The following is a 13,318-nucleotide window of genomic DNA, read 5'->3' as shown; positions in this document are numbered from 1 at the left end:
AAGTTTGTTTTGAACTATATAGTGTGATTTCCTATAATTTAGTGTTAAAAAAAAAAAAAAACCTAAAGATTAGAAAATCTTACTTGCCTTTCCTAGACAAGCACATGTGTTCTCGTTCTCTGACCGTTCTCTTCCTTGCTGTTTTGCGGTTAACCTGCCCTGCTGAGTTGGATTCCTATATCTGACCCAGTAAGGAGATGAGAAGAGTCGGCTTGATGCCTCCCAATGCCAATAGGACCTTTCCTGAAGGAAGCCATTTGACATTGGAAAGGTTGTGTATGATGTAGATACCAGAGACACTGTAGCCGTAGTCACCAGCTCCCTGCTATCTCCCCTCCTCACTGAACTTGAATCCCTGGCACAACTTGGGATTTCTCAACCCTTTAGCTGAAAGTTTATGCACTATCAGTTCTCATACCTTTGTTTTTTTAACTGATCTTTTGTGAATCTAGGTATTTGAATATTCTTAGCATCTGACAGAAACTCCAAGGGCAGTAGTCTCTCCCTCAAGGCCAGGGGAGAAGGGGGGAGAAAACACTTTTCCAGACCTCACAATGGCATCATCTCAGCTGGTTACAGTTCCCAGCAGATCAAGTTCCAGTGCCCACCTGCCTGAATGAAGTGTTTCCTGTGAACCCAGCCCAAAGAAAGCAGGCACCTGTTTCCCTTAACACAATGTTTCCACTTTGATCTATTGATGTATACAAAGCAGTCATGTAGAGGGGAGGGGCACAGTGTTCTCCTGGCCAAATGTTAGAAGGGTACTTCCCATCAGTGATGTGTACTCTTTCCTGCTGTGAAAGCTCATTGTCTCTGTTTTGTCATTGGTTTTACAGGCCAAGGAGGTAGCTGAGCAGACCCTGGGATCCGGGTTAGATTCCTTTGATTTGACACAGTTTAAGGCAGGCCTACGGTAAGCAATGACTGCTATTTTATATAAGGAATTATTTTTAATGTTCATTTTATAAAGACCCTCTTCTCCCTTGTATTTGCTATTCCACCTTCTCTTTGAGAAACGTTCTAGTAAAATAAGGGGATGTGTGAAGGAGAAACTCAAGATCAGGGCTTTGAGAGGCCAAGGAGCCTAAGATGGAGGAACTGTATGAGAAAGAGTCAGACACATTCCTGATGACTGAAGGGGAGGCAGATCAATACCAGAGGTGTCGGAGACCTGAAGGACCCAGGTTCACAAGTTAGAAAGGTGAAGCTGGGGACATGAGAGGTGAAGCTTGTTGGGTCGAGGTCCCTGGGCACGAGAAGGCAGTCACTGCTTAGAAGAGCCTGGCTCTGGGCCTCCTTGCCCTCTCAGGTCATTGACACCCTGAGCCTGGCCCTGCCTCAAGGGCTAGATGCTGTGGGAATTGGGCTTGCTGGCAGTCTAAGCATCACACATCTCCTGGCACATCACAGAGGCTTTCTGTGTGGTCTGTGTCCATAGCAAAACTTTCATGAACCCACTCCGCCTAACCCTCTGTACCATATGAGGACCACTAGGTGCACTTTTTTTGCAAAGGAGACCGAAGACCCCAACATTGGGGAATTTCTTTAAGAACTCTATGGGACGTGCCCTGTGGTGCCTCATCTCTGTACCCCACATTTTCTTATATCTATAGCCCTGGGTAGTGAGAAGGAGTATTGAGAACAATAAGTCAGTCAATTGATCTAACAAGAGTTCTATCGCTGTAACTCCAGGAGTGGAGGGAAGAGCCAGATCTCTTTGGTGCAAGGCTTAAGGTTCCTTTCCTGTGGGTCTTCTGGATCTTGTAGCTCAGGCCCTGAGAGGAAGGGGACAGAGGAAGTTCGTTCCCTTAAGGCCTTGCACTGGCCTGGATTGTCTGTTCCTGGAAGACCTGAGTTTGAGAAAGCACCTTTGCTTTCCAGCTCTGTGACTTTGGGCAAGACAAGGAGCTCTCTGAACATCTGTTTCCTCATGTTCCCACTGTGCTGAAAGACTAGGCATGTAAACGTTAGCTGCTGTTGCATGGGGCTCTTCTGTGTCACCATCAACACAGCTGGCCTATTCATTTTCTCCTTTCCTCAGGGCCTTGCATAGGCCACTCAGCCTCTCCAGGACAGGCTACCTTCCAACCCCAAGGCCTTTTAGCCCCGGGTATACCTCCCAGCTGGAGGAAGGATTGGCAAGGAACGAATACCGGGCAATAGGAGAAGCGTCTCCCATGGCCAGCCCTCCATCTGGAGCCCCACTCCCTTCTCTCCACAAGATCACTTTACTGAGTACCCTCACACTACATCAGATTAGCAAACCATCTCCCAAGAGGAACTCAGGATTTGGCCTCTGCTTGGGCTCTGAGCAGAGATGGCAGCTTGACCCAAAGGTAGTAAAGAAGAGCAGGATTAGGACAATATGTCACAGCTGTCATAGCTATGGGGCAGGAGGCCGTGGGCCACTAGAGGGTCTTCCCAGTCTGCAATAGACCGTAGTTCTGTCACATGGTTCTCTTGTGCTCTGTCCAAGAGTCAAGGCAGCCCTGAGAATCTGCACAGAGGAAGAGCTATGACGAGTCAGACGCTGGCCCCACACTTGGGAAGGGTGCCATGAGGGCCCAGCACAGGTGCATTGCAGCTGTAGGTGTCTGGGGAGGGCACCAACGCTGTGGTCACCAGGAGCAGACTGACTTCTTTTGTTTTGGGTCTACAGCTCCAAGATGACTTTTCATATACATGCTGTGAATAATCACGGAAGGTAAGTGTATGTTTGTGGTGCATACTCATTTGGGGCAAGTTTTAGAAACAAAGAAGAAGAGAGAGGCTGTCTTGTAACTGCTGATGTGGGTGGTCTTCATAGAGTTCCACACCTGGCAACAGCATTATGCCAGGGTTGGGCTTGGGGCTGGCTACATTCATCTGAGACTTTCTGCCCTGAGTGCTTCCCACTGAAGCATCGGGCATGGGGTAGGAGGTGGACCTGATTCCCTCCAGCAGCCTATGTACTAATTCTACTTACATGCAACCCAGTGCCTTGAAAAGCCCTGAAAGAAATCTAGGTCTGTGGGTTGCCGCCAAGTTGAGAAAAGAGAACATTGTAAATGTAATACATATCTCTTTCCTCCTCTAGGATTGTGCCTCTGGACAGTGAAGATAGCTTATATTTTGTGAAGACGGTAAGCAGAGCTGTTTTAAGTCAGCTGGCAGAGAATGGCCTCTAGAGGGACATCTGCAAGGGGTGAGATAGGAGGATGTGGGATTCTTGGGCAGTCCATCCCTTACCTGAGGAAACTGGTCTATTCGCAGGAGCATTTCAGCTGCAGAGGGAGTGGGGAGCCTGTGCTTTCTGAGGGTGCCCAGGCAGCTGTGCCAGGCCCACCACATCATACCCCCATGCCTAGGCTCCCAGGGTCCAGAGTCTTAGCTGGAGGCTAGGACAGACACTTCTTCCTAAGGTTAGGAAGTCTTCCTCTAAGTGACTGTGATTGCTCTGACCTCATATGGAAATGTGAGCAGAGGACAAGCCTGCCTCAATACAGGCTGAGTTTTCAGTGGCTTCTCTGTGTTCCACAGCCTGTGCTGATGCCCTTATTAACAGGGGTCTGTGAAAATTAATAAAAACAAATAGATAACAACAACAACAACAAAATGGGGCCTAAGCCACCAGTGAAGAGGGTGGTCAGAGCACAACTTTCGGACCCATGTGCTGGGAGCACACTGATGGGCCATTTGGGTGGTTTACAGATGTAGAAATATAGGTCCCCAGGTGAGCTGACTGGCATGGCCTAGGGGAGCAGTTTCTCGATTAGTTGCTCCTGGTCACAAGCCAAGTCCTCCGTTTATCCCAGTGCATCCTGATGTGTAGATGATCAGCAAGCAACGCGTGAGAGGATAGTGGCCCATCCAGCCAAGAGTCTGGTTGAAATAGATATGGGCACAGATTATGCCTTGAGTCTGTTCTACGGCTACTGCCCAAGCCTTAATTCCAGTGAGCTTTTAGTCACCAGGAACTTGGTGCACAGGTGTGGATGATTCTGTGCAGATGCATGCCCACCACCATCACCAGTGGAAAACAGTAGTGTTATCTAAAGAAAGTAGTACATGGGGCACCTGGGTGGCTCAGTTGGTTAAGCATCTGACTTTGGCTCAGGTCATGATCTCACGATTTATGGGTTTGAGCCCTGCACCGGGCTCTGCGCTGACAGCTCAGAGCCTGGAGCCTGCTTCAGATTCTGTGTCTCCTTCTCTCTGCCCCTCCCCCACTTCTGCTCTGTCTCTGTCTTTCAAAAATTAAAAAATTAAATTTAATTTAAAAAAGTAGTACAAGAGGGGTAACTTTAAGGTTGTAATTTCTCTTTTTATAATGTATCTGTTCCCTCTATCTGTCACCATTTCGTATTGATGTTTGTTTAGATTTTATTAATTGACATAATCAAGATGCTAGGAAATGCTTTCTGATATTAAGTGATAGTACTTTATCTCCTTGCCAGACGTTAAGCCCTGACTTCTCTGCTTAGACTGTCGTGCAGTGCTTTGGAAGGTGCTTTGCACAATAGAAGGTAGTCGGGAGTCCAGTGGAATCATATTATTGTGTTAAGTATGCATTCAGCAGCCGCTAATGAAATAAGAAAGAAGAGAGAAGTTGTTGTTTTCAGTCCAAATCCTGTCCTCCCTTCCAGGCTGAGATGAGGTTCTGCCTTTTAATTTTCTCTCTCCCCTTCCTCAATATCAGAAGCCAAATATGAAAGTAAGGTATTGGGTATAACCCACAGGATTGTCTTCCTGATTGATCTAGGAACCAAAGTGGTATTCTCATTGCCACTTAAGAGAGACCACATAGCCCAGGAAGGTTTTGTATCGTTAGATGTTTAAAATTCTTTGGAGCAGATTAAGATAAAAAACCTCAGTTGTCAGACCTACTCAGAAAGCTAACTAAAACAGGGGCGCCTGGCTGGCTTAGTGAAGTGTGTGACTCTTGATCTCAGGGTTGTGGGTATGAGCCCAGTGTTGAGTGTAAAGATTACTTAAAGATAAATCTTAAAAAAAAAAAAAAAAGAGGGGCACCTGGGTGGCTCAGTGGGTTGAGCATCCAACTTCAGCTCAGGTCACGATCTCACATTCCATGAGTTCAAGCCCCGTGTTGGGCTGTGTGCTGATAGCTCAGAGCCTGGAGCTGGCTTCAGATTCTGTGTCTCCCTCTGTCTCTGCCCTTCCCCTTCTCTTGCTCTGTTTCTCTCTCTGTCTCTTTTTAAAAAATAAAATTATTTTAAACAAAAATTTATTTTAAAAAAGAAAAGTTAACTAAACTATAAAAGCCTACCTGTCACTTTTGTACATTCTTTTTTCATGATGACATGAGAAATTAACAACTTTGGCTTTAACTCTGTTTTTTTCCTCAACTCTTCTGCTGCTTTTTTGTGTTTGGGGATCTAGCAATTTCTTCAAGAGCCCCAGGTCTCTTTTGTCTCTGTGCTGAGGGTGGTGCAGGGGTCCCAGGCAAGGACAAAGATGTGTGAAGGTGGGCTCTGCTTCAGGAGCTCTGCACCTGGGCATTCATTCAGCAATGTCAGACCAGGAGGAGACGGTACCTGAGAGGGCTCCTTGTGCCACTCATCATGTCCCTCACCAGATTTTCAATCTTTCTAGACCCTGGCTCTGGCTCATACTATTTTCTGCATTTCTTCTGCTAGATTCCTCCCTCCCCCCCCCCCCGCCCCCCGAATTGTTCCATTTTCATTAGTTTTAATATAAATTAGGACTGACTTACCAGATATTCAAGAACTCTGTTGCTCCAATTTTTTTCCAGCCTGCTGAAGGCTCTATTTTATCTTGCCATAAAAACTTATATAGTTTTCTTTTAATTTTCTTGGTAGTGAAAGAAGCATTTGCAGGTGTCAGTATATACCCAGAAATATCCATGAAGACTTGTGTACTAAATGATTGACTACCTTTCCAGACTTGTCCAGAACTTGAGCCCAAACCAAAAAAGGAGTTGGTGAGCGTATTGATATGCCAGGATGTGAAGAGTACGCGAGGGTACAAAAAAAACCCTGGAAGAAACGCCCTCAACTCTGAGAGGCCAGGGCCTCATCACAATTAAGAAGGAAGGCTGTTATGTTTCTCTTAGGGAAGATAGACAATTTGAGGGACTTTATAGAAGAAACATAAAAATACTCCACTGGTCCAGAGCTCCAGGATGGCTTATTCAGTTAAGCATCCAACTCTTGATTTCAGCTCAGGTCATGATCTCATAGTTTGTGAGTTCAAGCCCCACGTTGGGCTCTGCTTTCTCAGTGCAGGGCGTCCTTGGGATTCTCTGTCTCCCTCTCTCTCTGCCCTTCCTGCTCACACTTTCTCTTAAAATAAATAAATAAACTTTAAAAGAAAAATGCTCCTCTAGCCCAAGTGTGTCTCTGATGCAGCGGCAGTTGCAGAGATGCCTGGGTAATGCTGAGGTTCTCTCCCAGTTCTGAGATGTAGTTCAGGATAACTTTCGTTTTCCTTAGAAACTCTTGAGTATTCTTTTGAAATGTGCCTTAAAGCAGCATTTTGTGGTCTGTTTCTTAAAGGTCTCTCCCTGAAAGTTTAAGACTGACGACTGGCCTAACTCTGTTTTCTCATTTGATATAGGCTTGTATGACTGTCTATGACATTCCTGACTTGCTGGGAGGAAGGGGGTGCTTAGGGTCTGTGGTCTTCTCAGAATCCTTTTTGACATCTCAGATCTTGGTTAAAGAAAAGGGTAAGTGTTTATAAGAGGTCTTTAGAAAGCAAAACTTGAGTTTTTTTGTTTGTTTTGGCAAAATAAGTTATATATAATTTCATAGTACATATGTATATATAAATCATATATAATAATTATACATTATTGTATATTGTGATCTAATTATACATAATGTGTTATTAACATTAATATATAACATTATTTTCACATATACAGCCTTATTGGTAGTTAGGAAGAAGCAATTTTAAATAATAATTAGATCCTTTTTTTTAACCTTTGCACTACCTTGATAAAAATTAAAAGTGTAGATAAAAAGGACTGATTCCCAGGACTCTTCATTTAAATGTGTAATTCTATTTGTTGTAAGAAAAGTAATAGAGTTAATATCACAGGGAAAACTTTATTCCTCCCCTCTTAGTCTCCCTGTCCCCAGATGAGGAGGTTTTCAATTTCTGAGGGCATAAGATTTTGTATACTAATAAGAGGATCCCTCGCTCCTGAGAAGGGGAGGGGGTGTTAGCTGTTGGGCCTACAAGGTGGGCCAGGTAGTGAGCAGTAACTAGCATGTCTGTGGTCTTCCTGCAGATGGCACTGTTACCACAGAAACCAGCTCCATAGTCCTGACAGCCGCCATACCCAGATTCTGCTCCTGGCTGGTTAGTGTTATTCATCCAATGGAAGTGGACTTAAATGTGGAGAAATCGGGGAGAACATCTGAAGAAGAGCCTCTTCATTAGGTCCCTGGTGGGGTGTCAGATCCTAAACTAGCCGTTGTTCAGGAATGGAAGTTTTTATCTGAGCTCTTTGTGTTTATGCAAACGAACCTAGTTTCTTTAACTCTCTCCTAATCTTGGGAAAGTGCCAAACGAAAGGAACTAAATGATTTCGGTCCCTGTTAAATTATTGAAAGAAAGACATTAACACCTTCATGTTCCATATGAGGACACTGAGGCTAAAAATTGACCAGCCTGTCTAAAGTCACACAGATAGTGCGGAATAGATCACGTGGCTCCTTTCTCTGGTCAGAATGGTTGCTGCTGAGTTTTTACAGCAATGATTTCTCTATATGTGGAAGGGTCCCATCTGCACCAGTGGGACTTGGTCTGAAACTGTGGTGCCGTGGGACACAGAAAGTATGACAGTAATGAGTGAAGTAATGGTCTAAGTACCTATTTTAGACTCTGTTTATATTGTTTCTACAATTCTGACATGGAAAGGGAAGAATCAGCCTCAGAGATGAACACATTTAAAGGAGAATGCACTCAAAATATTTTAATATGTTCTCTTCCCTTCATCCTTACAAATAGTTGTTTTTCCCTGAAATATAATTGGAGACAAAGACATCATTTCCACATATTGTAGGCTCATTTAGCTGGACCTCAGGTCCCAGTGAGAGAACCCACCATGGCTTTGGGCTCTAAGACTTGATGACTGGCAGCCAGCCAACTCTGCCAGCCATCAGGGCCTGAGAGCATGGGATTTGGTCGAGGGGCTGCCCTGTCTCCTGGAAATATTTGAACATGGGGGAAACCTAGCAGAATTTTACCCTTGAAGTAGGAAACTGAAAATTTGCACTCCTCTTGGATACAGGTAGAAGATAATGAAGTAAAATTGTCTGAGAAAACCCAGCAAGCAGTTAAGGTAAGCAGCCTTTTTATTCTTAATGTTAACATTGTATCAAAATGAAATGTAAACAATTTATGAAGATAATTGGGAATATTTCATTGTAGAGCTGATCTGAAGGATATGTTCCTCTCTGTCTCAATTCCTGCTTGCATTCTTCCCCTCCTGGCAAAGCTCTAGAAATAACCATTTCTCTCTCTCACTGCCCCTCCCCTGCTCACACTGTGTGTCTCAAAAATAAACAAACATTAAAAATTAAAAAAAAAAAGTAGGGGGGGCTGGCGCCTGGGTGGCTCAGTCAGTTGAGCATCTGACTTCAGCTCAGGTCATGATCTCGTGGTCCATGGGTTCAAGCCCCTTGTCCAACTCTGTGCGGACAGCTCAAAGCCTGGAATCTGCTTCAGATTCTATGACTCCCTCTCTCTTTGCCCCTCCCCCACTCATGCTCTGTCTGTCTGTCTCAAAAATAAATAAAAATAAACCTTAAAAAAATTTTTTTAAATAACCATTTAATGGGATGCACAGTTAGAGGGGATTTGTTCTGGCATTTAGGCCTTTTGGTGTGTTGTGGGTTTTTTTTTTAATGTTTATTTATTTATTTTGAGAGAGAGAGGAAGTGCAAGTGAGGGGAGGAGCAGAGGGAGAGAGAGAATCCCAAGTAGGTTCTGCACTGTCAGTGCAGTGCCCAGCGTGGCCGTATCTCACGAACCACAAGATCATGACCTGAGCCAAAATCAGGAGTTGGACGCCCAGTTGACCAACCTATCCAGGTGCCTCTGGTGTGTTTTTTTTTAATCTCCCTGTACTATTACAAGCAGATCTCAGGTTGACCTAGACATATAGAACTGAGAGGTCAAGGCTTTGGGCCAAGGAGAACTGCTTCTAGTGGCTAGAAATCCACTGGAGCATGAACAAGCATAGCAGGCATTGGTGCCTGGACTCAGAGAGGACCTCACATTCTTTTCTTCGGCACAGGTCAAGAATGCCAGTAACATGACAAAGAGCCAGGCAGTGCCAGAGGTGTGGAAGAAATTGGGTATATCTGAGGCTACTAAGCAGCTTTGTAGATAGACATATGGGCAAAACTTTTGATTCTGTGAATATTTATGCTATAAATCATTTACTTTTTGTGATTGCTTGTTTTTAAAGGGGGATGCCTGTTTCCTGGGCACTTTTCTAACAGGAGGAGAAGGAGCATATCTTTATTCCAGCAACCCACACTCCTTGCCTGAGGAAGGTGAGCCAGCCGTTACTGTTCTCCTCCTGACTGTGTCTGGGTTCCTCTTCTGCAGGTATTGGCATGGGTGTTGTGAGAAATAATACATCAGATATTTGAAAAGACTTGTTGCCATAGAAGTATTTTCCTACAACCTTTCTCCTTTTATCCCCCCATTTTGCAGATAGGAAACTTGTGCTCTGAAGGGATGGGCCCAGAACCACAATCTGGTCCTCTTGTTGCCTCCTGAGGATTGTTCTCAGAATGGGCTAGAGCAGTAGCATGTTCAGAAATGGAATCTGTGGACCAAAGTCTGGATTTGTTTTCTATTGCTGTATAACAAATCACCACAAATTTAGTAGCTCAAAACAATACATGTTTATGATCTCACAGTTCAGTAGGTCAGAAGGATTCATGTTGAGGGTCTCATAAGGCCGAAGTTAAGGCATCAGCTAGACTAGACTCTTGTCTGGAGACTCTGGGGAAGAATGTGCTCCCACGCTCATCTAGATTATCAGTGGAATTCATTTCCTTCAGACTGTAGGACTAAGGTCCCTGTCTTTTTGCCAGCTGACAGCCAGGACCATGCTTAGCTCCTTCTTGCAGAGGTCTCCACCCTGTGACAGCCCTCCCCCATCTCAGCAATGAGAACCTCCCTTGTGTTGTTGAATCTCTCTTATGCTTCTGTTCTGTGTAAATTCCCTTTCTATACCAGCCAGAGAAAACTGCTTTTAAAGAGCTTGTTGTGATTAGAAGCCCACTCAGATAATTTCTCTTTTGCCATATAATGTTACATGAACACAGGAATAACATCAGGAGATGAAGGTCACGGGAGCCACAGTCTACCCTCTGGCCCCCCATTCATCCCTCCCGCGTGCAAAATACAATCACCCCTTCCCAAGGGCCTCATTTCATTATGGTAATAGTTCAAAGTCCTAAATCTCACCAGCTCACAAATCCAAAATCTCCTCATCAAGATCATGTAAATCAGGTGTAGATAAGCTCTGGCATGTAATCCAGTAAGTACAACTGAACACAAGTCCTCTCCAGCTGTGGCCCTGTCGAACTAAACAGACCAGTTATCTGCCTCTGCCTTCCCAACACCCAAGGTGGCACTGGTATAGGATAACAGTTACAGACATTCAGCTTCAAAAATGGGAGAAATAGAAAATAAAAAGGAGTCATCAGCCCAAGGTAGCTTTGAAATGCAGCTGGGCAAACTCCAGAGTCTGGATTAGGTTTCAAGGCCTGAGAATAGTCCTCCATAGCTCTGATCTCTGCCACCTGGGCTCTTGGTTTCAACTAAACCCTTAGTGTTCCCCTCTGGGCTTGTGGCTACACCTTGGTCATCCTTCCTTTTTCATAAAGGTGGCACTTTGTAGCTGAGTTTTATCAGCCTGCTTCTTGCCAGTAGAATTTTGAGAATCCAGTAATCTCTTTTGATTTACACTCTCTCTGTCCCTTTCAGTCCAAGCTGGCAGTATTTTCTGCTGACCCAAGATTCTCAAGAACCTTGTTGGTTTTGCATGGATTTCTTGGGGATTCATTCCATGCTCCTTTTTGGTTTCCCCAAAATAACATTTTCTTAGTCCTATTCTTTCTCTGGTTGATACAGTCATTTTGTAGAGGAAGAGTTGTGACTTACTCCACAAATTTCTCAACCTCTACTATGCAAATCCCCTTTCTGGATAATTTTTTCTCCTTGAAAATATTTTGTCCAGTGGCAAATTCCTCTCTCTCTTCTCAGATTACTGGCTCAGCTTCTGCTTCTCCGTTCACGGAGGAGACAAAGCACAAGGAGTTTTGGTGTTCCACAAAATGCTGGGGGTAGTGAGTAATAGCATTTGCTGTCATGCCTGTACTACAGCCCCTGGTTGCACTTCTGCCTATCTAGATCTTGGTGCAGAAGACCGGTGTTAGGAACCCTTGTTGAGGGCAGTGGGTGCGTCACAGTGCCACTAGCCTTGGGGCAAGATTGCATAGTGTTTCAGAAGCAAGTTGTAGAGGCAACACAGAGGTGGTTGTGCTCTGTCATAGTTGAGCCAGTTATAATATTTATCAAGGATGTTTGCCAAAATTAGTTTGCACCTTCTTAGCAAAGGGCCTCGTTAGAAAAATAATTTTAAATTGTATTGAGTTTTCCTGCAAGATTCAGTGTGTCCTGAGGTTTCCACATAAAGGGCACAGCCAGGGATTTCTGGAGCCCTATTAGTCACACTCTTTTGAGAGTGCACTCTTAGTTTCAGAGGGAAATGTAATTTGAATTAGGTGATTTTCTGAGGCAGAAAAATTAAATAGGAGCAGAGAATTTAAACAGGAATCTCCTCTATCTATCTGTTAAGCTTTTTGCCACTTTGGAGCTCAGGTCAAGTGGGGCTTCGAGTTTGTACCACTTAGGGCTCTCTTAAGGAAAGAGAACACAAAACATGTAGGGCTCTTCTCGGGCCTTGGAAGGGGGCTTGGGCAGGTGAGGGGTTCTGAAGCTTTGGTGTCATTAGGGTCTTGGTGAGTCTCTCTCTCCTTGAGACTATGATGAGCTTGAAATTTATCTGTTCCCATTCCCCAAAGGCATTTAAAAAGCTCTTCATGTGGGAGGGGGGATGGTCTAAACGGGTAAGGGGCATCAAGGAATCTACTCCTGAAATCATTGTTGCACCATATGCTAACTAACTTGAATATAAATAAAACCATAAATAAATAAAAATAAATTTAAAAAGCTCTTCAGCATGCATTGTCTTAATTGAGCTTCTTGTCCTGAATCCCATAAGTGAAAACTTGACTGAGGTTACAACTGCAAGTTCAGGTAGCTCTGGAGGGTGGACTAGGTCTTTTTTTGTTTCTTTTCTTTCCTTTTTTTAAAAGTTTTTATTTTATTTATTTTGAGAGAGAGATCGAGCAGGGGAGGGTCAGAGAGAGGGAGAGAGAATCACAAGCATTCTCTGTGCTGTCAGCACAGAGCTGAGCTGAACCCAAGAGTTAGACGCTTAACCCCGAGCCACCCAGGCGCCCCTCACAGTGTTTTTCTAAAATCTGGACCAGGTCTTCTGATTCTCAGTCCAGGGTTGGCATTTCGAACTACATATAGACAAGAATAGTACTTTCTTTACTTTGAAATGCTTCCAGCTTTGGAACCTTTTTCCTTCCCCAGTTAGTGACTTCTGCATCATAGCAGCTTCCTGTTCATTTATGTCCTTCATGTGTCCTTCTCTTCCCCACCCTCAGGGTGCCCAGCTCCTAATCCTCAGGAGCCTGCTTAGGGTTTTACCACATATGCCTATATCCCTAAACAAAGTCTTGTTTTTGAGTGTAACATATATAATCACACACTGTGTATTCTTCTGGGACTTGCTTTTTTTTTTTTTTCTCTCACTATTCTATTCCTGAGACCCCCCAGATTATTATGGGTAGCCATATAGTTCATTTACTTTCATGGCTCTATAGGATTCTTTTATATGAAAATGTGCTGTTTATTCTTTGACTGTTGATGGTTTTTGAGGTTATGGTTTTTTGCTATTGCAGACAGTCCTGTCATGAGCCTTCTTATACCTGTATCCTGGTGCACATGGCACCAGGAAGATGCCTTAAAACACAGCTTCCTTGCCGTATAATCATTGATATATGTTGTCTCAGGCCCCTGACTTTCCTGTTACATTCTGGCTGGTTGGTATGTTGGCATTTCTTGAATGTTTGCCACTTTGATTGCTATTGTTTTTTAACTTACCTAGCTGTAGAATTTTCTATGGTTTGCCTCATAAGATTTCTCTGCACCACGGAACTAGGGGGGGAGGTCATGTTGATGTGGAATGTTG

At 44.1% G+C, this 13,318-nt stretch overlaps 1 protein-coding gene across 3 annotated transcripts in view; it reads left to right on the top strand.

Annotated features, from left to right (window-relative positions):
* DNAAF9 (dynein axonemal assembly factor 9) overlaps nucleotides 1-13,318 on the top strand; it is a 130,236-nt gene that overhangs the window by 61,222 nt on the left and 55,696 nt on the right. For all 3 annotated transcript variants that reach the window (XM_042931495.1, XM_042931496.1, XM_042931494.1), the window contains exons 14-20: nucleotides 837-913; nucleotides 2,660-2,704; nucleotides 3,077-3,122; nucleotides 6,577-6,688; nucleotides 7,256-7,326; nucleotides 8,261-8,311; nucleotides 9,443-9,530. In XM_042931495.1, the coding sequence (XP_042787429.1) occupies nucleotides 837-913; nucleotides 2,660-2,704; nucleotides 3,077-3,122; nucleotides 6,577-6,688; nucleotides 7,256-7,326; nucleotides 8,261-8,311; nucleotides 9,443-9,530 (490 nt within the window). The remainder of the gene's footprint in view (nucleotides 1-836; nucleotides 914-2,659; nucleotides 2,705-3,076; nucleotides 3,123-6,576; nucleotides 6,689-7,255; nucleotides 7,327-8,260; nucleotides 8,312-9,442; nucleotides 9,531-13,318) is intronic.

Source organism: Panthera leo, chromosome A3, assembly GCF_018350215.1.
Source record: "Panthera leo isolate Ple1 chromosome A3, P.leo_Ple1_pat1.1, whole genome shotgun sequence".
NCBI classification, from domain to species: Eukaryota; Metazoa; Chordata; class Mammalia; order Carnivora; family Felidae; genus Panthera; species Panthera leo.
This window is presented reverse-complemented; position numbering and strand designations above follow the sequence as displayed.